At 42.3% G+C, this 26,477-nt stretch overlaps 2 protein-coding genes and 1 long non-coding RNA gene across 4 annotated transcripts in view; 2 read left to right on the top strand and 1 right to left on the bottom strand.

The window, feature by feature from the left end:
• Positions 1-1,495: 1,495 nt before the first annotated feature.
• FANCB (FA complementation group B) lies at positions 1,496-20,571 on the bottom strand. The gene is made up of 8 exons (XM_053306975.1): positions 19,648-20,571; positions 15,511-15,663; positions 14,051-14,143; positions 9,306-9,434; positions 7,998-8,155; positions 6,974-7,383; positions 3,870-4,107; positions 1,496-2,800 (listed from the first exon to the last, which is right to left on the bottom strand). Exons 1-8 carry the CDS (start codon positions 20,569-20,571, stop codon positions 2,407-2,409), a joined length of 2,499 nt encoding a protein of 832 aa, XP_053162950.1. The 3' UTR covers positions 1,496-2,406.
• LOC128349859 (uncharacterized) lies at positions 4,367-20,602 on the top strand. Its single transcript, XR_008319040.1, has 2 exons — positions 4,367-4,509; positions 20,314-20,602. It is a non-coding gene; the product is annotated as an uncharacterized LOC128349859 (long non-coding RNA).
• A 4,895-nt stretch (positions 20,603-25,497) lies between these two features.
• MOSPD2 (motile sperm domain containing 2) overlaps positions 25,498-26,477 on the top strand; it is a 47,184-nt gene continuing 46,204 nt past the window's right edge. For both annotated transcript variants that reach the window (XM_053306978.1, XM_053306976.1), the window contains exon 1: positions 25,498-25,923. In XM_053306978.1, coding sequence (XP_053162953.1) covers positions 25,915-25,923 — 9 coding nt within the window. In that variant the 5' untranslated portion in view covers positions 25,498-25,914. The remainder of the gene's footprint in view (positions 25,924-26,477) is intronic.

Here is a 26,477-nt window from a genome sequence, read left to right as displayed (position 1 = left end):
TTTATTAAACTAAAAAACCCCAGGTGTTGTAGCCTTGCCTTCTAAGGAAGGTGCTATAGGCTGATCATCTGGGTTGCCCTCTTCTGCACTTTCCCCCATTTTACAATGTCCTTCTTAAGATATGGTGACCAGACCTGCACTCAGTATTCCAAATGTGGCCACACCGTAGTTTTGTATAAGGTCATTATAATATTAGCAGTTTTATTTTCAAATCCCTTCCTTATGTTTCCAGGCATGGAACTGGTTTTTCACAGCTGCCACACGCTGAGTTGACGCTTTCAATGAGCTGTCCACCACAATCCCAAGATCCCTCTCCTGGCCAGTCACTGACAGTTCAGACCCCATTGGTGTATATGAGCGTAAATTTTATTTATGGTAATTTCCATAGTCACAACAGGAACAGTGCATGCAGGAAGCTACACGAGTCATCACTATAGCTTCTTTACTCCACAAGTTGAATACACCTGTAAAGGTAAGCTCTGTGGCCTTCAGATAATATAAAATTGTAAAAGATGTAGTAGAATATCTACATGACAGAAAAATCACTTCTGGCCACTTTTTCCCATGGCACAGTAGACATTCACCCATGGGAGGTGACAAACTTAGAGGTAGTTTTAGGAAAAAAGTATACACATGCCTGCTTAGCATATTTTGGATACTAAAGTGATTTTTTTTTTTGGTCCAGCAGAGAGATGCAATTATACCCACTGCATCTTCACCAATGATCAGTCTTCACAATGAATAGTCAGTCCTGGTTTTGATCTGCTTCCAGTTCCCTTATAAATGCACCACATCAAGAGTTCAATCAAGTATTTGAGTTTGCATACTATATCTTTAAATGTAATTGTATTCATATTTGTAGCACTTCAACAGATACAAAGTGCTTTATAAATAGTATTTATATCTTCATAACAGTCCGGCAAAAGGGTAGTGGCTTACATACGGCACAGAGATGTGGGCTCACTACTTCTGTGGCAGTTACCTGTCACTGCTCCTAGCACAGGCAGGGGAGGCTCTATTCTATCAACCTGGGCATTGGAACAGCTGTACCTGACTCCCAGCTGTTCTGATGCAGTATTGTTAGCATAGAGCCTCTCCAGCTTGCTCTAGAGCGATGACAGGTGCTAAGTGCTGTGGAAGCAACAAGCCTGCATCCTGTTTGAGTGCAGTATCTGAGCCAGTGACTTGCCCAAAGCTAGCAACAATGGTTGTAACCGAGAGGTATTTTGAAACTTATATTCCTGTGCTTAGATCAAATACTTTGCCTTCACCAGAGGAAGGTGCAGGCACAGAATACTTGACTGCTATGGGCACTGTAGGACTACAAAGATTTTGGCACACTTGCCACATAATATTTTGACAGCTGAAATGTAGGGAGAGATTATAATCCAGTAGACTGTATGTTAAAGGCCACGATCATGCAGCTAGAGGCAGAGCTTTAGTTACTGCTTATTTCTGTAGTATATACAAGGAAATACATCTACACAAAACACTATATTTTAACTATTTTTATTCAATTATTCAGCAAGCTTTCAGTTGCGTATTCAGAGAACACAGGCATAAAACCAGCAACCACCTGTAGCATCCAACCATCTACAGCATCCAATAACCTTAACCTCCATTGTGAACAACAGTACCTAAAGAGATTAACCAAGATATCAAAACTCCATTTGCTTCAGGCAATAGCTCATTCCTACTGTGACAAATCAGCATAGCAAGTTACAAGTAGGCAGCCAATTTGTGCAGACAGAATGGATATTTCAAGCATGCTTTGCTGCATCAAGGAATATACCCTAGAGAAGGGCTGCACAACTTAGGCCCTCTAGCTGTTTTTGGACTACAACGCCCATCATTCCCAGCCACAGTGGCTAATCAGGGATTATGGAAGTTGTAGTCCAACCTTTGCAGGAGGGCTGAAGTTGTGCAGCCCTGCTCTAGAATATCTGCTTAAGGGGAGTTATTTCCCCCGCCAAGAGGTCCAGTGAAATACAGCCTTAGGAGCTTGGGATACAGCTTCACAAATAGTGGTGTTTCCCCCATGCAGCTAAAGTATCATCTTTTACTTGGCAAACGAGGGAGATCCAAACATATGACCGCTCTCAGGATGCTACCTAATTGGTTTTTGCAGGCCCCATCACTTGTCTGCTATCCTGGACAGAAATGAACAAGTGTAGGTGGGGAACATGGAATACTGACAAAAAGTGTGTTCAGTGGTAAGCCTGCTCAGCCAAAAAAATATAGTCATGGCTGCAGTCATGTGAGTGTTTGCAAAAGAACTTTCTTACAATTGATCACTGGCTGAACAGAAATAACTGCACTAACAGAAGCCTTTTTAATCATAAATAGGAATTAAAATATAGAATGCATTAACATGTAGTTTTAGTTTAAAAGTAATACAAAACAAAATTAGAGAGAAGAGCACTGCCATGAAATCATGTCAGAATTCAGCTGGGCTTCAGCTACATTCAAAATAATTCCTCTGTACAAGTCACCACCCACTGTTTGGTTCATACCCAGCATGCTTTGCTTCTGCTCCTTTTTGAATGCCTCTCTGACCTGTTGCACTGCAGGGATACAGTCTGTTTCTTTGCTTTCCTTACAAGTCAGAGACCAGCGGTTTTCAGTCTGTCTTAGAGCAGAGGAGAAAGAGTGCCTGAGTGTGACCATTTCCTTTTCTAAAAAAAGTGCAAGCTGTTCAGCAAGTACCTTCTTGCTTCCTAACCTCAGGGGTCTTATCTTACAGGTTGGTGATATTGATCCAAAGAGGCTATGAAGACACTGGAACAAGATGGTTTGATTTCTGTAAAGTAGAAGCAGATATATAATGAAGTTTTTTAGCATTTTGTATCAAAATTCAGTAAGAGAAAGGTTTAAACACAGTTTTAACATTTAAATGTCAACCAGAAAACTGATCATAATACAACGTATTTATGCTTAACATGGACATTGAGCAAGCAAAGTTCTCTTTGGAGTATGAGGAGGGGCAAAAAGTGAACAATTAAAAGATCAACAGCACCAATTATGCTGACTGTACACTTGTTTAGAAGGGTGGTATTAAGCTGCAGTTAACATTTAGTTATATTCTTATAATCTAAAAAGTTCTATCTTGTTCTCAAACCAAAATATGCATTGTAATGGAGACCAGGATGTTCTGCATTAGCTGTATTGGGGCAGGGGGAATCAGGTTCTTTTGAAGATGTTCAGGGAGCTGACTTCACTGAGCAAGACTGTGCAAGCTTACTGGCTCTTCACATGCAAATCAGGAGTTTTTTTCTTAGAAGCTTCACTGGAGTGGGGTGTTTGAAGTATATTCACCAACAGTGTTCACAGTGAACATCTGTCCTGTACATATCTGTACACATACCTGTACAAAAATATCCTTTCAGAGAATTGGGCAGAGTTCAGAGAAAGTTACATGCATGTTCTACTGATTCACTTTGATTGTGCACTCTGCTTTCTACTGGGTTACTTGACATTAGCAAGCAGCAGCTTCTTCCCTGTTTCTTAGCAGAACAGAACAGAAGCTAATTCAAAGTAGAATACAGCATGCTTCAAGTTAGCGGCAAAGCTGGCTTTGAAAATAGCAGGAAAGCTGGCTTTGTGCCTTGTTTCAAACTTATATTAACTTCATTTCCAGCAGTAGCATTAAGCTACCTTACTAGTAGTTGCAATCTTTTGTATGCTCACCTATGCACATCGTTTATGATACAAATGACTAGCTAATTATCTGCTTATCCAGCTGGCACTGTATACATTTAAAAACCAGCTTAAATTGTGATAGTAATACATAGGGCTGCCACAGGTACAAGGCAATGTATGAACTACCTTAGGAATCAATAAGATGAGAACAAGGTATTTCCAACAATTACCTGTAAAAGACTGTTAACATTCCTTCAAATGGTGTTTTTAGATTCCACTTGAAGAGAGTTCCATTCAGACTTCCAGATTTTCGACAGACCATACAATCAGGATATTCCTCTACTGGCACACATGCCATTTGTTCCAGTAGCCATGTCTTCAAAGGAATCAATGTGCAGTCAGGGGAGATTATTTGAAATGCCTGCTTATGTGACACTGCACAAAGCACAAGAAGATCCTTCACAGAGCCTTCAGAAGGGACGGAAATCACAGGATTAAAAAGGTACATAAAAATATCTATTTTATTATCAAATATTTATCAAAATATTTTATGTATTCAGATTTCCATCTCTTCATTTCATACACTTCAGTCAAGAAAAACCTCAGATTGCTGAACCTGAAATAATATAAACTAGCTGATCCGGCACAGAGCATCTGAGCCCCTAGTTTGCCGCCTTCTTCTTGCCCCCACCCCCAGCCAACTGCCAGTTGTAACTGCCTGTCTGTTTGCCAGTTGCGACCTCCCGCCCACCACCATTTTCTTTGGCCAGCTGCCACCACTGCCATAATTTTTCTCTAGCCTGTCCCGGTCGCTATCGGCAGTTGCTTGCGAACTCTCGCGAAAGCTGCCACACATAGGATTAGCAATGGGTATGTCTAAGAGAAATATATATAAAGAAGATATTGTATTCCTCTAGAATGCTTTGATTTTCGAATAGGAAAACATCTGTGACTGTTTTGCTGCCTTATTCTAAACTCTGAGCACTAAGCAATTAAGAGTCCAATGTGCTGTTTTGTACGATAATATTGCTTCTTCCAAAACATTGCCTGCAAACCATCCTGTATACTATATCTAATATCAGCCAAGAGCAACCTGTTTGGTGGGCTGCTTCGTATCAGTTATCAAACTCTCTTTCCAAAGGTAACATAGTGTGCCATCAAGTCGATTTTGACTCCTGGTTTTCTTTTGGTAGAATACAGGAAGGGTTTACCATTGCCTCCTCTCGTGCAGTATGAGATGATGCCTTTCAGTATCTTCCTATATTGCCGCTGCCCAATATAGTACGTGCAGGGATTTGAACTGGCAACCTTCTGCTTGTTAGTCAAGCATTTCCCTGCTGTGCCATTAGGTCGCTTCTTTCCAAAAACACTCATCAAATTAAGCATTCTTCCAGATGCTCTGCATTGGGGGGGGGGGGGAGAGACAAGGGCCCCGCCTCCACTTTTTAAAAAGTTACCCATCTTTGGAATGGGGCAGGCCAAAAATGGCTAGAAACGGAATAACTATTTCAGGTTCAGAGCCTGATCAGCAATGCAGACTTTCAGTATTAAAACGTTTATATAAATCAAAGAGTTTTGGTTTAATATTGATGAGCACAACAAGGAGCAATAACTGTTAATCATCTCTCTTATTCTCTCGCACGTATGCGTGTGCACACGCACACACTCCTTTTTTGATACTTTTTTTGATACATTCTTTGCCTCTTTGACAAAAACTCTAGTCTAGCTCATGCCCAGGCCCTCTCTTGTCTTAGCTACAACTTACACTCCTCTACTCTTCCATTGCGTCACATAAGTTCCCTCTCTTCTGTCTAGCACTCTGCTACCACAATAATTCATGTCTCTCATTGCTCTAGCCATGGGATGCTCCTCCTTGAATCCTGACACTGGCTTCTTGTCCACTTTCAGATCCTTACCTCCAAAGCCCTCCATTCTCTCTCTGCTCTCATATCCCATTACACTTCTGCCCTTGGCCTTTGCTCTTCCAGTTCCACCACCCTCAGCTGACTGAAGTCCCATGCTCCCTTAAACAACTCCACCCTTCCTCCTCTACTGCTGCTTACACTTGGAACAGCCACCAAAACACCTCTATAATGCCTTCTCTCCTATTTCCCTCAAAACCTTCCCCAACCCATCTTTTATGACAAGTCTTTGGCAAACTCGCTTATTACCATACCTTATTGTTAGAAGTGTGCAGAATCGGTTCGATCCAAACTGGCCGAAACTTGAACCAAACTTGCCAGTTAGAGAGCAGTTTGACAAGCAATGCTTGTAAATGGGAATCCTGCCTTTAAGAGGTTTCTACGGGCAGGAGGGGGTGTGCAGCGAGAGGGCACCTGACTGGCACTGGCTCCTCTAAATCCTGGTGCTCCCCTAGCAGCGCAGTCCATGGGGCGGTGGTGCAATTCTGGTCTCTGCATATCTGTGGAGGCCAGAACCGCACCGCTGCCACACTGCGGGGGGGTGGGGGTGGGATGGGACACCGGGGTTTAGAGAAGCCTCCAGCACTAAGCTGCCGTCTCACTGCCCCCCCCCCCACTGTTAGAAACCTTTTAAAGGGATTCCCCTTTGCTTGTAAAAGAGAAACCTCACCCGATTCCCCTTTACAAGCATAGCCCCTCAAAACCAGGTCAATTTAACGGACTGGACCATCGGTCGGTTCAACGAACGGGTTTGCAGACTGGTGGTTCGAATTCAAACTGAACTGCCAGAAACAGTTCTGTGCACACCCCTACTTATTGGAACGAAACCTAAGCATGCATGACTTGCCACCTATCCCTGCTTCCACTCCACTCCCACCCCCGCCTTTCCTCTTTTGTTTCTCCTGTATAAAATTTTAGATTGGAAGCTTCTCAGGGCAGGGACTGCACACATATGCTTTGCAAATACAGTGCAGACTGAAGGTGCTACATGTATACAAAGACACCCTGTTTTCCTGAACTGTTATGTATCCAGGGCTGGATGAGCAAAGATCACAAGAAATATACAGATCAAATACAACTATGCTCACCCTCAAACAACTCTGCTCAAAAATCTGCTGTGCCTTCAGATGACTCTGACCTCCCCCTCACCCCACCGCAATGCCTGGCATCCCCAAAACCTCAAGCTTTGACTTGGCTTCCTAGTTCCATACCCCACTGTAACCAACCCAAAGTCTTTCTAATATGAATACGAAGAGTATTTATAACTCAGATAGTAATATATTATTTCCATTTATCTCCTCCTCCATTCTGCAAATCCCTCACTACAGGGACCTCTTTCTTTGCAAAGCACCAAATCTGTGGATATCACCATATAAATGTGAATTTTATTTAAATATAAATGTAAAATTTACCTATACATTTATAGTCATTAAGAAGAATAGAGTGTTTTCCAGCTGAAATCTCTGCCAAACTTAATAAAATATCGCCACACAATAAGGTCATGTTTTTGCTTTTTTGTGGATTTTTATCTTTGCAACTTTTCTTTTTTGCATGCAACAGAACCATGCAATGTACTCGATGGAATGCCATTAAAGGGGACAGGCAGGTAACTGCAGTAAAGGCCTTTATCTGAGAAGGTCCTTCATGGCACTCTTTTCCATTATGGAAATCTAACTTGATCCTTTTAGGCAGCAGGTCCAGTTGCCAATGTGATGCAGACTGTGCCTGCACAGCTGTCTTTAATGTAACTACATTACATTGGCACTTAGTTGGAGGGCATTTCTGATCCATTACCAGAGACAGAGTGACATCACTGAGCAGTCTGTTCAAAAACAAACAAACACAAACACGTACAATTTTAAAAAGCCATCTACAAAATCCAGGATGCTTCTTATATTAAGAGTTCACATTTTCTTCTGGCAGTGTTTGTTATATCTGGAACATAATTTCATCATGTTAAATTTATACCAAAACATAAAGTGAATCTTACGTTTTTATCATACCAGATGTAAATAACAAGCCTATGTTTTTAAATTTTTCTCTTGGAGCAATTCTCAGCTTCTGCACTTGCTGACTTATTTTGACTATGCAGCTGTAGGCTTGAACTATATAATCACTAACACATGAACATACAAAGTTGCCTTATACTGAATTAGGCCATTGGTCCAAGTAGCTCAGTATTATCTACTCTGACTGGCAGAAATTCCTCAGCCTCAGGCAGAGATCTTTATTTACTTTTATTTATTGAGTACATTTCTACGCATACAAAAAAAAGGTCCCTGGGCGGTTCACAATCTATTGCTTTCTACTTGATCTTTTAACTGGAGATGCCAGGGAGCAAACCTGGACGTTTCTGCTCCACTACTGGGGTCTTACCCCTCCTTACTACAGGGGGACTACTTAGTAGTAAAACTATATAGAAATTAAACTACTTACAAGAGAAATGAGTCCACAAGTTTTACTCCTACCACTAAGTTGTCATCCATCATGCGGTACCAAACCTCCTCTACAAGTCGTTCTTGGTCTTTAGATGGCATTGGTGTGTCATTATCAAAAGGTTTTTCTGTTTCATCCCAGAGAGAAACAAGACCTTCCTTACATGAAAAGATACACATATTTATACAGAAATATGTACCCAAAGCAGTTGCTGTAGGATAAAAGTTTGAGACTATGTCACAGATGTCAAACCATCCAGGAAACAGGAACACAATATTCTTTATATATTTTGACTATTGGATGAGCTCGAATTACTACAGATATGCTTCACATTTACAATTAAATTGTGTGAGACTTTCCACAGTGCTCTACAATTATTTTTACCCATTGCTGAAGGAAAGCTACCTGTCAGCTTAAAAAAAAATCCGTTATGATTTTTTTCCTTTGTTCTGTCCTGAGAGAATTGCATTCAACAGATGACTATGATGTGGTATATTGTACCATCCAATCTACAGAAAATAACTGGCCACACTATAAACTTTTGTGATGGAAATGTGGATATTGTGTGGGAACCTTTTATCTGTGGTCATCATGCCCCTTATCAACAGGTTTTGAACCTGTATTTTGCAAGAATTAACTCCATGACTGGCCTGCCTTTAATTGTCAAAGACAATTGTTATTTTTGCTGACTTAAAATTAAAAAAAGTCAGGACAAGATATAGGGAAGTGATTTCTTTTAGGGTCAAGACAGTCATCAAGAGTCCTCTGTGTTGCATACTACAAACCAATGAAAGCATATATGATTAACCCCCTGGGAAAAGAGGCACCTTTTAAAGTGATGGTTCTTATATTTATATAGAAACAAACATAAGATGAAATAGAGAGAAAAATATGATTATTCATTCCATCATAGCATCCCTCTCAGTAGTGACTGCTGATGTCTTCCTTGTGTTTCTGTTCAAATTGTGAGCCCCTTTTAAACAGGGAATTGTTTCCCAGTCCTTTTCCTATTTTCACTGTGAGAAGTTCTTTGTTTAAAAGCAGTACATATTTTAAACAACATCAACATGCTACAGTTACAAAATGGATGAATTTTGTGCATGTAAAAGGAGGAAGAGACAAGGAATGTACTGTATTGTGCGCAAAACAGAATAAAACAGTGTTTTATTCTGAGTTTTAAAATAACACTAGGGTGCAACAAATATATTTAATAGGTTTTAAATGTTATATTATATGTCTGAGATTATCAATGAAATACATATCTTAAACCCCCACATCCCTTTTATAAAACATCTTCATGCAAGTTACCTTTGCTGCACTTGGAAGACTGTGTTCTTGATCTTGAACAAGGTCAATTAATGCTTTGCAACTTTCCACCAAAACTTTCATTTTAAGCTGTAAATGCTGTTGTAGCTCTCGAACAGAAGCAAAACCAGCCTATGCAATACAAGAAAACAGAGTTGATGACAGCATTATGGGGTTATAGGTGTTACTGATTAACACCCACATGGAGCCATGCTGATACAATGTTTTCTGTCAAGTGATGGGGCAGGATTATTGGTCGTTTCCACTTTCCTCTGAAGCAGTCTGTGCCTCCCAAAAATATATCCCCAAGGGTTCTCTAACTCTCAGAAATATTTTTTTGGGAAGCACCAGGGTTGGAGAAATGACTAAAAATTTCTCCCCCTGGTATTAATCCAGATGTCAGCCACTTTTCTTATAAAAAGGAGTTGAAACCCCAAAATGATGTAACCCTTGTAGAACCCACTCATCGCTGAAAAGTTATTGATCTCTTAACTTAGAAACTTGAAGTCCTTTGTTTGCCAGGTTAAGGACTTGACTAAACTATTATTTATTTATTTTATTTTATTTTATTTTATTTAACATATTTTTATACCGCCCAAAACTTACGTCTCTGGGTGGTTTACAACAAGATTAAAAAGTAAAACATTAATTAAAACCAAAAGCAAAAAATTTAAAAGCAAGAAATTTAAAACAACTTAAAATTTTAAAACAATATTCTAAAAACAACATTAAAACAATCAAAACAATATCAGTTAAAAGCCTGGGTGAACAGATGCGTCTTTAAAGACTTTTAAAAAGTTGTCAGAGATGGGGAGGCTCTTATTTCACTAGGGAGTGCATTACAAAGCCTCAGGGCAGTAACGGAGAAGGCCCATCCCTGAGATGCCACCAGACGAGCTGGTGGGAAATGCAGACAGACCTCTCCTGATGATCTCAACAGGTGGTGGGGTTCATAACGAAGAAGACATTCTCTTAAATACCCAGGGCCCAAGCTGTTTAGGACTTTATAGGTTATGACCAACACCTTGTATTTTGCCCGGAAACATATCGGCAGCCAGTTTAACTCCTTCAATATGGCAGTAATATGTTCTCTCCTATTTGACCCAGAGACATTCCTGGCTGCTGCATTCTGAACAAACTGTAGTTTCCAGACTACGTACAAGGGCAGTCCCACATAGAACGCATTACAGTAATCCAGTCTGGAGGTTACCAGCAGATGTACCACTGTTTTGAGGTAGTCTATTTCAAGAAACGGACACAGCTGGTGTATCAGCTGAAGCTGATAGAAGGCACTTCTGGCCACTGCTTCAACCTGGGACACCAAGGAGAGACCTGGATCCAGAAGCACCCCTAGACTGCGTACCTGTTCCTTCTGGGGAAGTGTCACCCCATCCAGAACAGGCAGATCAAAATAGTCTCTCGAGTTCCGACCCTGCACAATGAGTACCTCTGTCTTGTCTGGATTCAGTCTCAGTTTGTTATCCCTCATCCAGCCCATTACGGTTTGGGCCCGGGGTATCTGAGGGACCGCCTGCTCCCAAGGGTTGCTGCCTGCTTGACGAGGACATCTGAGAGGGCTCTGCTCTGGGTGCCGACAATGAGGGAGGCCTGGCTGTCATGCACTCAGGACAGGGCCTTCTCTGTTGCTGCCCTCAGACTTTGGAATGCTCTCCCAGTGGATATTTGCTCCTCAGACTCCATTACAGCTTTTAGAAAGCTTGTTAAATCTTGGCTTTTTATCCAGGCTTTTACGTAATTGTTTTTATTGCGGCTTATATGTGTTTTTATCTGTGTATTGTTTTTATGCTTGTATTTTATAGATTTTAAATTTGGTTTGTTTTTATATTTTTAGCTTAATACTTTTATTGTCATTTTATTGTATGTTTTTTAACTTTTGTAAACTGCTTTGTGATTGTTTTTAATGAAAGGCGGTATATAAATGCAACAAACAAACAAATAAATAAAATTACCACCTCCAGGCAGGCATTTATTTAAGGAGGTTATGCCTTCTCCCGATGATGCTGACATGGAGAAATAGATTTGGGTGTCATCAGCATACTGATAGCACCCTGCACCAAATCTCCTGATGATCTCTTCCAGCGGTTTCATGTAGATGTTAAAAAACATTGGAGACAATATGGAGCCCTGAGGGACACCATACAGAAGTTCAGATTTTGAAGAACAACAGTCTCCAAGGGACACCATCTGGAACCTACCCGAGAGGTAGGAGCGGAACCACTGCAGAGCAGTGCCTCCAACTCCCAACCCACTCAGACGCTCCAGAAGGATACTATGGTCGATAGTATCAAAAGCCACCGAGAGGTCCAAAAGGACCAACAGAGTCACACTTTCTCTGTCAATTCCCAGTTGGAGATCATCCATCAGGCCAACCAAGGCAGTCTCCACCCCACAGCCAGCCCGGAAGCCAGTTTGAAATGGGTCAAGATAATCAGTTTCCTCCAAGACTGTCTGGAGCTGTGAGGCCACCACCCTCTCAATTACCTTGCCCAGCCACGGAAGGTTGGAGACAGGCCTGTAGTTACTCAGCTCTGAGGGATGCAAGGTAGGCTTCTTTAGAAGCGGTCTAATAATTGCCTCCTTACGACTAGGAGGCATCCTACCTTCCCTCAGAGATGCATTTATGATCTCTACCAGGCCTTCTACAACAACCTCCCTGCTAAATCGAACAAGCCATGTCAGGCAAGGGTCAAGAGGACAGGTGGTGGGCCGCACTGTTCCAATCAGCTTGTCCACATCCTCAGGAGTCACAAACTGGAACTGATCCAACCTAACCACATAAGAGGAATCGCTGCATACCTCCACATCAGATACTGAAGTGAGTGTGGAGACAAAATCCAAGTCGGCTTGAATACGAGAGATTTTTTCCAGAAAGAATTCATTAAACACATCACAGCGGGTAATAGATGGTTCCAAATTCTGATTCAAGGGAGGAGGGGCACATACTAGCCCTCTCACAACCCTGAACAAATCTATTGGATGTGAACTTGCGGATGCAACATGGGCAGAAAAGAATCGCTTCTTTGCTGCACGTATCGCCTGAGCATAGGTCTTCAAATGAGCTCTATGTTGCAATCTGTCAGATTCAAGCTGAGTCTTTCTCCACCTGTGCTCCAGTCGTCTACCTCACCGCTTCAGCCGCCGTAGTTCTTCCGTATACCAAGGGGCCAGTTTTGAAGCCGGTTGGAGAGAACGCTTAGGAGCGATCATGTCTACTGCCCTGGTGAGTTTGCTGTTCCAATTCTCCACCAGGACATCAACAGGATCGCCGGCAGAGCCAACACTGAATCCCTCCAAGGCTTCCTGAAATCCTATGGGATCCAATAACCTTCTTATGCAGACCAGCCTAATAGGTCCCTCGCTCCTGCAAAGGTGGGGTGTGACTGTGAGTCCAACGTTAACCAGTTGGTGGTCTGTCCATGACAATGGGGAAATCACAGGAGTCCCCACCCACGGAACACCACCCTGATCAGAGTGAAAGACCAAATCAAGTGTGTGACCTGCAATATGTGTCGGTCCTGAGACCACCTGAGATAGGCCCATAGTTATCATGGCCGCTATGAACTCCTTGCCTGCCCCGGACAAATTGGTCCCAAAATGAACATTGAAGTCGCCCAGCACCATAAGCCTGGGCGACTCCAACACCAAAGCCGAGACCAAGTCTGCCAGCTCAGTTAGGGACTCTGTTGAGCAGTGGGGTGATCAGTACACCAACAAAAGCCCCAGTCTATCCCTGGTCCCCAAACTTAAGTACACACATTCGATATGGTCTGACACTCTAACAGGGATCCTGGTAAGGGGGATGTTATTCTTGTAGACCACAGCCACTCCACCTCTCCGCCCTTGGTTCCTCACCTGCTCTGAATCTCTAGTGTGCAGAAAAGAATCCCAGCTTGTTTAATGCATTGAAAGATATTCTGCAGTTATCAAAATCTTGGACATCAGTCTTTTCTTGCAGCCACTACAATTCTTTTTTTTATTCTACTGCAATTCTTTTTTATTCTACATCCTGATCTATACAGCAGTAGTTATTACTCTTCTGGCACAAGATTAATGTTCCTGCTGCTTTGTATCTCATGAATACCTAAGCTGCTGGGAATGACATTTCTTTGCAGAAACCATCCCAAGACAGCAAGCACTGAGCAGTCTCATCATATCATCTGCTTGCAGTTCTCATCTCTTTCAAATTCAAATGTTGGTTCCAGATTGTACAAATGATTTCATCATCATTAATACCAGAGAGTAGCAGGAGTTTAAGAAAGAGACCAGCAGCACCCTTCTAGCTTAAGTTTCAGCAGGGGCTTGTCAAAAATGTAGGCCATTCTTTCCCAGTTTCCAAAGGTTTCCTAATGAAATATGATTAGTCTGGGGCAGCAATATCTAAAGAGCACACAAGACTAAATCATTAATTAATAAATTCAATGAAACACTTACATAAGTACATCCCTGTAAAAAATTTTCCTCAATCTGCTCTAATAATTTTTGAAAATGCTCCTAAAAGACATGGGGTTGTTACACACCAAACACTATCAGGCTAAAAGTTAAACAATAGTGCATGTACATTAAGCTCTGGTTACAACAGTGAACAGTCAATACTACTTACCTTGCTCTGTTTACTAAAATGGACATATGAAGATTCAGACACAAAGAGTTCATAATGAGTGAAACTTCATTAAATACTAACTAAATCCTTGATCAAAGAATATCAAGAAGAAATACTGGACACAAACCTGCAGTCTTGTTTCCAGAGCTTTGATAGTAAGAAAGTAATTATCCTGTAGTTCTTCTGCAGAATGAGTGTCATTTTCATCACTGATGCTACTCTAAAGACAGATCACGAACAGTAAACCAATGTAAATGATGCACAGTTTTAGAAGACATGGGAAATAGGAAAGCCACTACTAAAGCATGCAAGTCAAAGTCCAAAATCTTCAGAGAGCTGGGAGGTATCGCAAAACAGCACATAGACACAGGCATACTTGAAAGAGATTAATTCATGAAAGCAAACATAAATATTTTAAACAATGAATTCTATAAAATATGTAACTAAATGGCACATAGATTAAGAACCTTTAGTTGGTCAGAAGCATACAACAAGTGTGGGTAGAATATTAATTCAGTTGGCTAAATTCAGCAAAGCAGATCTGCATGCAGAAGCAGGCTTGCGTTCACAGATTCTCTGGCTGGACTGGGAAGCAAGTATAAATCAGCTATAGACATGTATGCATCTGCAGTCTAATACAAAGTTTCCAAGGTAATTGTGATCTGCACTACAAGGTATACATATTCCCATTGGTTTTGTGATGAAAATGTAAATGCACAGCCTCATGTTCTCTTGCGCCTCTAGCCTTTCACACACAACATACTTGTATGAGATTATCTCAGGATTGGGGTCACAGCTTTCAACTGCACTTACTTCCAAATATCAACTACAATAAAGACATTCAAACAGATTTTTCTTCATTGCAAACATTCTAAATATGAATTTGTACATCCAGAAATGCAGAGATTTGGTATAAACTTCTGATAATTTGAAGTTTGGTTTTTTAAATGATTACTCAAGATCCCTCAGCATGGTTTAAAGGCATATCATGCAATAGCCTTGCTGAAACTAAGCAGGCCTGGGTAGGATCACTGCCTTGATGGGACACTGCCTGTGAACACTATGCATGCCACCTTGGATTCTGTGATGGAAGAAAGGTGGGATATAAATGTAAAGAATTAAAACGGAGGGCAAAACTCATACACAGCCGCATGTTTAATAAAAATAATTGTGTAGTTGTAATACTGCAAATGTCTGACTTCTAAAAAACAATACGCTAAAAGGAGTGTAATTTCATCGTATAACAGCCTTCTTATCCATTACATGTACAGATATTTAGGTTGGTGTTTTTTTTAAAGACACTACCTGATTCTCAAAACAGAAATAAGGAGGTTATTCAAAAGCAGAACTAAGGAGGTCACTATAGAATTGTACAAGGCATTTGCTTTCACATGGGCTTTAAAGTGCTTGCCCCCAGATGCTGCTAGTTTAAGCATACACTGGAGGATATAGCTAATGAATATAAATAATGGATGACCCACATCAGACTGTAAAGAGAGAGAGAGAATGCACAAAATATGAGATGTGTGTTCCTTGCTAAATCTCTCAAGAGCCCAGTCATTTGGGCATTAAACCAGTAAACCTTACCACATGGTTAATCTTTCCAAAATCTGTTAAATGGAATGCATTCAAACTTTCTGAAAAGGAACCTGTCTTTAGAAGCACTAAGATCTGTTCAGTTCCAATGCCAGCAAAGTCATCTACAAGGATGGATTTCACATTTCTCCAGCAAGAAGCTACCTGCAGAATAAAAGAGCATTAGAAATGTTCTTTTAAGAAAGTACAAAACTTGACACAAGGGAAGACCACAGAGTAAGGGGGAGTGAAGTGGAGGCACAGACAGAAAGGGAAAGGATGTATTCATTTCAGTCATACAGCAGGCATGGGGACTAGGAGGTTGTGCTAAAAGCTTCATAGTAGATTTGAGATTTCCCCCCCAGGAACAATATCTATAGCACTTTAGAGTGTTCAAAGTACATCACATGCATTCTCTCAGCAATCCTTTCAAAAACCCTCTTAGTACACTATCCTCATATTGCAGATGGGGGGTGGGCAGAGGTTGAGAGACACAGTGGCTTCTTTGAAGGCCACCTACCTTTGTGGCCAATATCTGAACCAAGGACTTTCTGGCTCACACTTTTAACATTACACTATACCAGTTCTCAAATCAATGAAGGTTCAAAAATGGTGAGCTTTTTCTGAATGGTGCGCATTTTGAGACATAGGCACTCGTATCTGGACACAATTAAAGCCTAGCAGGGATTCACATGAGAGGATCATTATTAGGTAAGCTATCACTTGTAAGGTCTCAGAGAGCTGGTGCAGCATAACGGCTAGGAGAGACTGAAGTACGAATCAAGTTCAAATCTTGTTTCTGCCATGAATTCACTGAGTGCCTTGCAGGCAAGTCACTTCCTCTCAGTCTGAGCCCCTCTCCAATAGGAGGAGGATAATATTCACTTACCTTACGGGGTTAAATAGAATCATGTGAAGTGCCTTGAACACTTCAAAGTGCTATATACAAGCTAAGTATTATTATGAGTCAGATTTTTGACATGGATTGGTATTGCTTGAATTGGATGAAAACATTATCCACAATAGCTAGCAAGGTAGCTTAAGGGTCCTATGATGCAGCAACAGCAACTAGACCATATTGCATCAAATCCTGCAGTAATTTCTCTGCATTAGCTGCTACAAAATGGAAATTTCAATCAAAGTAAAAAAGTTGTGAGTTGCTGCCCTTAAGATAAAGCAGAAGCATCTTATAGTCAAATTACCAGACACATAGAACAAATTATCAGACACAAACCAATGCTGTCCTTACAGAATTCATACCTCAAGGGAGAAGGCGGCATTTTACCATTTCTTTTCAAATAAAGTTAAGTCGCTTATCAGATTTTGGAGGTACATAGAGAACTGGATCTTTTAAAAGCCCTCAAACATTCACTCACCACCCTAAATAAGTCACTTGTATGGTTTTATTCCATCCACCCCCACAAAACAAACAAAAACAAAACAAGAACACACCAATACTTGACTTAACATATGAAAAGTAATTGGTCTAAGGGCTAGTTCACAAAGTAAATATGCTCTCTATGCAGTGCGGTGCAGGAGTAAGTTTGACTCATGCCTCACTCCAGTACATATAGAGCATAACATGCATATGTGCGTGGGTCCCATCCACAAAATCTGTCCTTGCTGAGAAAGAAGCAGATGCATTACGTCAGTGAGGTAAATCTATGTGGGCCTCACATTACACACTTTGTGTGAGATGCAGGGCTGGTGTGCGGCCACACTTGTGGTCCTAAGATTAATGTCCTATTTGAAAATAAGACTCTTGGCTTTTTCATCATGTGAACTTGGTTTTCATACCTGAAAACTTACTAATATTTACAAAGGGGGTAAAGAATTTATTGTAGTACAAGTTTTAGTCATGCATTTCTTCTAATACTAACTTTAACATATATAATACAGCTGAATCCTACCCTTATTTATTTCATTTATATCCCACTCTTCCTCCAAGGAGCCCAGAGTGGTGTACATGATTATGTTTATCCTCACAACAACCCTGTGAGGCAAGTTAGGCTGAGAGATAAGTGACTGGCCCAGAGTCACCCAGTGAATTTCATGGCTGAATGGGGATTTGAACTTGGGTCTTCCTGGTCCTAGTCCAGCACTCTAACCACTACATTACACTGGCAACTGGAAAGTTGACAATTTGATTCTAGAAGCATAAGGATTATGTCTACTGGAACAGTCTGCTGCTGGAAGCTCTTCAAATTATACTAAGAGTGATATCCAAATGCGTTTTTATGACAACATTATCTGTAAACAGGATGACAAAGGCAGACTTTTGTACAGTGGAATTACTAACTGAAAGGTTTAGTAATATGGGGATGGAGCCATAGTTCAGTGGCAGAGCATCAGCTTTGCATGCAGAAGGCCCCAAGTTAATTCTCTGGCATCTCCAGGTAGGACTGGGAAAGACAACTGCTTAAAAACTTTGGAGAGCCACTGCCAGTCACTACAGACAATACTGGACAGGACTGACAGCATAAGGCAGCCTCCTATGTTTCAAAGAGAGAGAGAGAGGAATAGGCAGGGTTTTTTTTTTGGCAAATATAGTTAGGAAGAGCTATTACTCACATGGTGGGTTGTTGTTTTTTAGTTTAAAGCAAGACATGCAAAAGATCTTTCTCTCATTTCTCAAAATTTCTGTCAGCAAGATGATTCTACTACTGTCTGTGTAGAGTTCTATTCCCTATCTCTAGTTTGTTATATCTGGACACTTATCTTGGACTGAGAACCAACTTCTCTTTCCAACACAATATGCAAAGCAGACAAATCAAAGCCACTATTGTAAGGCAAATCTGAGTAATAGTCACAAAAATATTGGGCTGCTTCAGCCACAAAGAAGGCAGTTAAGAGTTTTTCACTTGCAAGTCCCATGATCAGGACATAATTTTTAGATTGTGAGCCCTTTGGGGACAGGGAGCCATCTTATTTATTTATTGTTTCTCTTTGTAAACCGCCTGGAGCTATTTTTGGAAGGGCGGTATAGAAATCAAAATAATAATAATAATAATAATAATAATAATAATAATTATTATTATTATTATTATTATTATTATTATTATTATTTCATGTGTGAGCTCCCATATGCTGCTGGATTGGGCATTTTGTCTGAAAAAGGGGCAGTACTTTTAAGAAGAGAGGTGCTGGGTGGACCTCAAGCCAAACTATGTGGTGTTCCATTCTGCTCCCCAAAATAATGTTGTAGATTGTCGACTGCCTTCTCTCATGGGTTCAGTGAATGGACAGTAGTTTTTGTAGCCATGCCTATTTCTCTCCAAAAAAGCATCTACAATCTACGAAAGTTAGGTAACTCAACAGCTTACAGTATACAAGAGGCCAAATAAGTCAAACACTTCACCTTTCCTGTTTCTGTTTATCTTTTTAATGGTGGTTGTTTTTTGGTGTTTTATGGTTTACACTGTTTTAACTGATTTTAAGGTTTTGAATGTGATCTCTATGGAGTTTTATTGTATTTTAATTTTTGTAAACCACCTTGGGATGCTTTATGAAAGGCAGTAGATGTTGAACAATAAATAGACAGACATACATGTTATCAAAAAGTTTCATTTCCAATATGGATCTCTGCTTCTAAGTACACAAGTATACCGTTTCTCTTCCTTGTTTAAGGCTTCATATGAGCCACAGATAAACAGGACTTAGCACCAGCATCTATTTTCAATGGCAGAGTTCAATCCCGGAACAAGTGAAGTAATAAGAAGTATTTCTAAAGAGATACTTTGTAGAAGAGCTTGTGTGGAGTGACTAGCCCCCCCCCCCCAACTGAATCATCACAACCAGCTTTCATAAGCATGGATTAAAGGGAAAGGCTTTCAAGGGAAGAAGAGCAACACCTAGGCTGGCTTGAGGTCCACCCAGCACCTCTCATTTTAAAAGGATTGCCCATTTTACAGACAAAATGCCCAGTCCAGCAGCATCATTAATATATGGGAGATCACACATGAAGCTCCTGCTCCACAAGCCCAATTTAGCTCAATGATGGAAATATGGAATGCTTGGAACTGCTGCTAACATTGAAGCAGAAGCCCCATGTGCTCAGAGTTCCCACCAAGCACTGGACTGAGCTGATTATGTACTTGAAATCTTCATGTTTCTAACAACAAAAGTAGCTTTAGGAGATCAGTTCAATACCTGCAAGCTGTGTTTCCATATAGCACATGCATCTCCAGAAGTAAATGACACAGCCACCAACTGGCTGCTTCCTTCCACTGCAGCTATTTGTAATGCACAGGGTGTCTGACCTGAAAGCTGATGGACTTCTTTCGGCAGACCATCTTGGAAGAAGATCAACTGGCTTTTGCATGTGACTGCAACAACTGATGTCCTAAATTTTCCACTCACTGCTTCCGCTCTGCAGATGTGCATACAAGATACTATGCTGCTGTAAGCATGAGGCAGAAAATTGGCATTAGTTAGGATCTTTTGCTTTTCCACTGCATAGGCAAGGAACTCACTACCCCAGATGAATGCATCTGATTTAGGAAGACATTGCCCATTGTCTCCTTCTGACAAACAAGCAGCTCTTACTCCCAGAACAACAATGCCCTCTCCCTTGATCTTGCCTGCCCATTTGATGGAGGAAAACTGGACAGGGGCACACAACACAGTGCAAGTTTGGGGAGTAATGTAGAAGAGTTTTTTGGCATAACTCCATAAGACCGTTGGACCAGCAAGTAGCTTTATGGGTTCTTTCAGTTCATAATCCAAGTTAAAATGCAGGACCAACTCAAATTTGTTAGAGTGGTGAAGCAACAGTAACATATATTTAATACTTTTCTTTTTTTTCTTTTTCATTAGAATACAGGGGAGAAGGATTTCTGTCCTGAAATCAGATGCACAGCTGCAATGAATCATTTCAACACCTTCCCCGCTCATGTTAAATGACCCAGTTGACTTCTCGACAAACAGTTTAGTACCACTGTTGAAACCGATTCTTCTGACATGCAACTTGTTCATTTTGATATTTCCTCCCTCAGATGGTTTCGCTTTTGACAGCTGCAATATAAGGACTTCCCCATTATAAGACAACAGCTTTTCTTGCTGATCTGCTGACATCTTTTCTTAAATATATGCCACTATATAAGGACTTGTTGGTCCCCTGGTTTTCATTAGGATGATTTCTTCAGTTTGATCTAGGCAGCATTTTTCCAATCTGTAAAAAAGAAAAGGAAAAAAATTAACACACTAAAATACATCACAATAGATGTTCAGATCATTTTAACTCTTTTCATTAAATAAGAGAGTCAGCATCTAACCATTAAGGATCCATACTCACACAAACAACATAGTAACGAGTACATTTTACCTCAGTCCCCACCTTGTTCAATGGGACTTACGTCCTGATAAGAATTCTTACAATTGCAGCCTTTAACCCATGCACACCAACAAAGGAGTTGAAGTAAAGGAATAGTCCCTTAAGGCTGCGATCCTATACATACTGGAAGTAAGACAATTTGAATTCAATGGGACTTAGTTCTAAGTAGTCAAGCATAGGATTGTGCTATTAGACTATGGCAAGCTGAAATAAGGGGCATTCAAAAAATCTTGGCAGTGGGTGCTGAACCTTAGGAGGCATTAACATGAATGTTAATGAAATAGCATTAGATATTTCTATAGCAGTTATTCAGAACAATAATGGGTAAGCAGAGTTTCCTTCCCCTGCCCATCTCATCAGACAAGACAGCAACAGACACTACAATACCAAGGATAAGAATAGAGATTTATCTTCCAAGAACTGAGAGGGAAATTTCCAACGCCTTTTCCTGGTTTCTTGATATCACAATAATCCTGACAGTGGCCGCTAATTCAAAAATCTGAACAGCTATGTAGTGATCAGCCACCGCCCCCACCCCACCACTAAAGAGTTAACAGGGAGTGAACCCTTGTCTTGACTGACACGCTGGTGAACTCCAGGACAGCCAATCAGTACACCAGGTGGGTGGTACTTAGAGAGCACTTGCGGGGAATTCTGGGAATAAGAAGAGGAGGTCTGTGTTAGAAAAGAGAAGGACATGTGGCCATGGAAGATGGCTGCAGGAAAAAATACCTCTGTGGATCCTTCAAAGATAGGAGGGCAGGAAGCTTGAATTCTCATCCGGAGTTTGGTGGGTTCAAGAAAAAGGGAAATTTAGTCTAAGGAAAAGTTTGTTTAGTCAGACTTTGCACTGGAATTTCTATTTCTTTGGTGTGTGTGCTTTTGCATATTCCCAATACTGTTTTATTATAGTTTACCTGCAATGTAATTAAACTAAGAAACACTAGCCTATGCCCAACCTAACTAGGGTGTTGCAAAAGACTATATACATTTAAATGTGCCTAAAATGACCTACTTTTGTAATCTACAAGCATTCTTAACTGTATCTAAGAAAGCTAGCGGGCAGGGGGAGGGAAAGGCGGTGGCAAGCGGACGGGAGAAAAACAGTGGCGGCGGGGCTCTTCTTGGCCACCTGCCGCGGCTCTGTATGGGGGGAGGAATGGGAGGGGAGGAGGGCTGGAGAGCGTGGGGCCGGAGGGAAGGGGAAGAGAGGAGTGACTGGGGCAGGAGAAAAAGGAAGGGGGAAACAGCCGGCCCCAAAGCGTCGCACAGATGCGCTGTGCGGGGTCAGCTAGTATAAGTAATTCTCCAAGACGTGCCGGTCCTGGATGTGTGGAAGAACTTTCACGAGAGTGGCAGCACCACTCATGAGAATTTCAGCTTTTTGGCGGGAGACAAGCACCGCGTGAGGCAGGAGGCGGCTGGCCAGCATACAACAGGCGGAGAGGAGTTTGGCCGCATTGGGAAATAGCAAGGAGTTTGGTGGCTGGCCGCTTCGGGAAGCGGCAAGGAGTTTGGCGGCTGGCTGCACGAGAGTGGCAACAGGAGCTTGCCCACTTCTGGAAACGGCAAGGAGTTTGGCAGCTGAGGGAGGCTGGCTGCACAAGGGTGGCAACAGGCAGCAACGAATTTGGTCGCTTTGGGAAGGAGGAGGGCCCAGGTGAAGCGGCAGCTGTCAGTGGGTCCATTAAAACATTAACATAATTAAAACAATTTAAAATACAATAAGAACTCTAAAATCAAAGCATAAAAACTATAAACTAAAAGCCTGACTAAACAGGTATCATTTAGGACCCTTCTTTAAAATACAGTGGTCCCTCGACTTACGAAGTTAATCCGTTCCGAACGCACGTTTGTAGGTCGAAATTTTCGTAAGTCAAAAAGCGCACCCACGGAGGTCTGGAAACATTCGTAAGTTGAGGAAACCGCATCTAAAAATTCGTAAGTCGAGGAAGCCGCATCTAAACCGGCAACGACTTCCGGTCATTTTTGTCGTTCGTAAGTCGAAAACTTCGGATGTCGAGTAGTTCGTAAGTCGAGGGACCACTGTATTCAAAGAAGAGAAAACTCTAATTTCATTAGGAAGCACGTTCCAGAGCCCCGGGGCAACTCTAGAAAAAGCCTGGTTTCGAGTCACCACCAACTGAGCAACTGCAACCAGACCTCCCCAGATGATCTTAACAGGCAGTGGGGTTGATGAGGAAGAAGGCGCTCTCTTAAATACCTTGGACCTAAGCTGTTTAGGGCTTTATAGGTAATAACCAGTACTTTGTATTTTGCCCAGAAACTTATTGACAATCAGTGTAGTTCTTTCAAAATGGGTGTAATATGACCTCTTCAGACAACCCCAAAGACCAACCTGGCTTCTGCATTCTGTACGAACTTCAATTTCCAAGCTGTGTGCAAAGGCAGCCCAATGAAGAACATGTTGCAGTAGTCAAAAGTCTGGATGTTACCAGCATGTACACCACTGTTTTAAGGCCGTTTATCTCCAGAAATGGATGTAGCTGGCAAATCAGCCCAAGGTGATAGAAAGCACTCCTAGCCTCTGCCTCAACCTGAGAAATCAGGGAGAAGTTTGGGTCCAGAAGTACTCCCAGACTACATACCTGCTCTTTTCTAGGGAGTGCAACCCCGTCCAGAACAGGCAGATCTAAACCATTTCCTACATCTCTCGATCTCCCACAATAAGTACCTCCGTCTTGCTTGGATTCAACCTGTTTGTTTTCTCTCATCCTTCCCATTTCTGCCTCCAGGCAGGCATTTGGGGAAGTTAGGCTATTTCCTGATGAAGCTGACATGGGGAAATAGATTTGGGTGTCATCAGCATATTGATAGCACCCTGCACCAAATCCCCTGATAATCTTTCCCAGCGGTTTCATGTAGGTGTTAAAAAGCAACTGAGACAGTATGGAGCCTTGCAGGACTCCATACTGGAGCTCTTGTTTCAAAGAGCAACAGTTTCCAAGTGACAGCATCTGGAACTTCCCTGAGACGTAGGAGCAGAAAGACTGCAAAGCTGTGACTCCCACTCCCAACCCCTCAGGCACCCCAAAAGGATACCATGGTCAATGGTATCAAAAGCATATGGGGGGGGGGGTGGCAGGGGGAGAATCCTCCTGTTTTAGACAGTTAAAAAGTTACTAAAAAGCTCTAGCTCTAATACACACAAATCTCTTGCTTCAGAAAATGAAAGCTTCTGAGAGAAGGGGCTTTGTGCAATACCACAGAACATACCACCACATTGGACCACAGGGAATAATATTTGGAGTTTAAAGTGTACTGTTGAGTCAGTGTCAACTCCTGGCACCCACAGAGCCCTGTGGTTGTCTTTGGTAGAATACAGGAAGGGTTTACCATTGCCTCCTCCCACGCAGTGTGAGATGATGCCTTTCAGCATCTTCCCATATTGCTGCTGCCTGATATAGGTGTTTCCAATAGTCTGAGAAACATACCAGCGGGGATTCGAACCACTAGGCAAGTCATTTCCTGTTATACCATTAGGTGGTTCGTTTGGAGTTTTGGGAGACCAAATGTAGAGAAAACAGATCCTGTAATTTTAAATGCTGTTCAGAAGAGGGCAGTTTGGCAAGTAGTTTTCCATGTCATACAAGCAAGAGAAGAACTGCATCTGTTAGAATCCCTTCTAAACAAAAGCCTTGTCTGAGTCTCCATCTGCTTTGGTCACCATGGCAGTGCTGAGCTTGTATTAGTGGCTTAAAAGTGAAAAAGGCAGTACTGAAGTTGAAACCATATAGCACTTAATATCAAATGTGCATAGGAACATAGGAAGCTGCCATATACCGAGTCAGACCATTGGTCTATCTAGCTCAGACTGGCAGTGTCTTCTCCAAGGTTGCAGGCAGGAATCTCTCTCAGCCCTATCTTGGAGAAGCCAGGGAGCGAACTCGAAACCTTCTGCTCTTCCCAGAGAGGCTCCATCCCCTAAGGGGAATATCTTGCAGTGCTCACACTTCTAGTCTCCCATTCATTTGTAACCAGGGCGGACCCTGCTTAACTAAGGGGACAAGTCATGCTTGCTACCACAATACCAGCTCTCATCTCCAAGACACCGCATGCTGGTGTCCATCGTTATCCACAAGGGAGAAAAAGAACTCTGTACATGTATAGAGGTATTCTTCATAGCTAAGAGTTAGCTCCTACCTGAAAGGAGACTCGAGGGCTCAATCCTCTGATTCAGACATGTGGTCCAAATTAAAACTCCGTGCCCGGTACATCACCGTGTCTCAACCCAGTCCATCCCAAAAGGCGGATGAGAAGATCAAATGAGATTTGCTGTAGCACACATGCTAAACGAACCTTTACCCTATTAGGTTACAATTCTAAGACGGCTTACTTGGAAGTAAACTCACAGATATTTCTTAAGGTGTTCTTTTTTAAAAAAAAATAAAAGAGAATGGGGAGGAGAGAGAGTTAGCCTTAAGCGCTGCGCAAGAGACCATAGAGTCTCCTCTCCGAAACAACCGAACGCGTGACACGAAAAAAAGGAAACGCTCCACACAGCTCTGTCTGTGAGCGAGCCGAGGAGTTCCGGGCTCCGAACATCCCGCCTCGAGTCGCAAAGTATTGTGGGGAACGCACTGACGTAAAGTGGTTCATGTTACGTAACGAGCCGAGCGCCGTTCAGCCATGAAAGCAAAGGGGTGCGGAAGCGAGGGAGAGACTATGCAAAGCCATTGGTCGTTGCGTGGTAGAGCAGGGCGGAAATACGCAGTGAAGCGAGTGGGTGGGGCTTCGGGAGAGAGAAGGCCAGCGCGCGGCCGAGCTGCCTTGGTGTCTGCGCGCGCTGCTGTGTAGTTGCCGACCTGGATTTTTTTTTTTTTTTTTTTTTGCGGGGCGGGGTGCTTTTTTGTGTGTGTGAGTCCGAAAGGAAGGGCAGGGATTGGTTGGTGGTGGTGGTTGTTGTTGTGCTGGTGGGTGACTGTCGCTGAGTGCTGCGCGCCGGCTGGTGCCGGTTCTTACCTCAGCTTGTGTCACGCGCCCGCTGCCTCGCTCCCTCCTTCCTCCGCAGGCGCCCTAGTTCCCTCATTCGTTTTCCTTCGCTGGCTGGTGCGGACACGACCATGGCGGATGTGAGTAGCTGCGAGTCAGCGGAGGGCGGCTGCCCAGGAAAACACAAAGCCCTCATCCATAGCCCTGGGGGGCGGTGGGGGGGGGGGAGAGAACTATCTCTCAGGTGGGCTTAAGGGGCTTGGAGCGGAAGAGTCTGGGGGCGGGGTTCTCAAGGCACCCTCTTCAGGTAGGGAGTAGAGTTCATGGGGCTGTGCCCAGAGAAGAGCAAAAAGCAACAATTGGTAGGTGCAACTCTGTGGAACGTAACTCGGTGGACTCTGCAAGAGGGGAAGAGGTAGCCATGATCTGCAACGATCATCCAGTCCAGCCCCCATAAGCGAGGCAGGATCACCTCCTCTCCCTCCCCCATTACTGTTGGGAAAGTTGTCCTGTTCTCTCTTTTGCAAAGTGTGCTTGGGTCACGGTTGACCTTGTTTAGGGGAAGCAGCATCTCCTTGGTGGCCCCAATTATTATTTTTTAAAGCAGTGATTCTTAGGCATAAAAAAAGAAAAGTTGAACATTGTCACTATTCCACGAGCTCTTCTTGAACTGGCTATTCCTTAACATGCATCT

Source organism: Hemicordylus capensis, chromosome 3, assembly GCF_027244095.1.
Source record: "Hemicordylus capensis ecotype Gifberg chromosome 3, rHemCap1.1.pri, whole genome shotgun sequence".
NCBI lineage: Eukaryota > Metazoa > Chordata > Lepidosauria > Squamata > Cordylidae > Hemicordylus > Hemicordylus capensis.
This window is presented reverse-complemented; position numbering and strand designations above follow the sequence as displayed.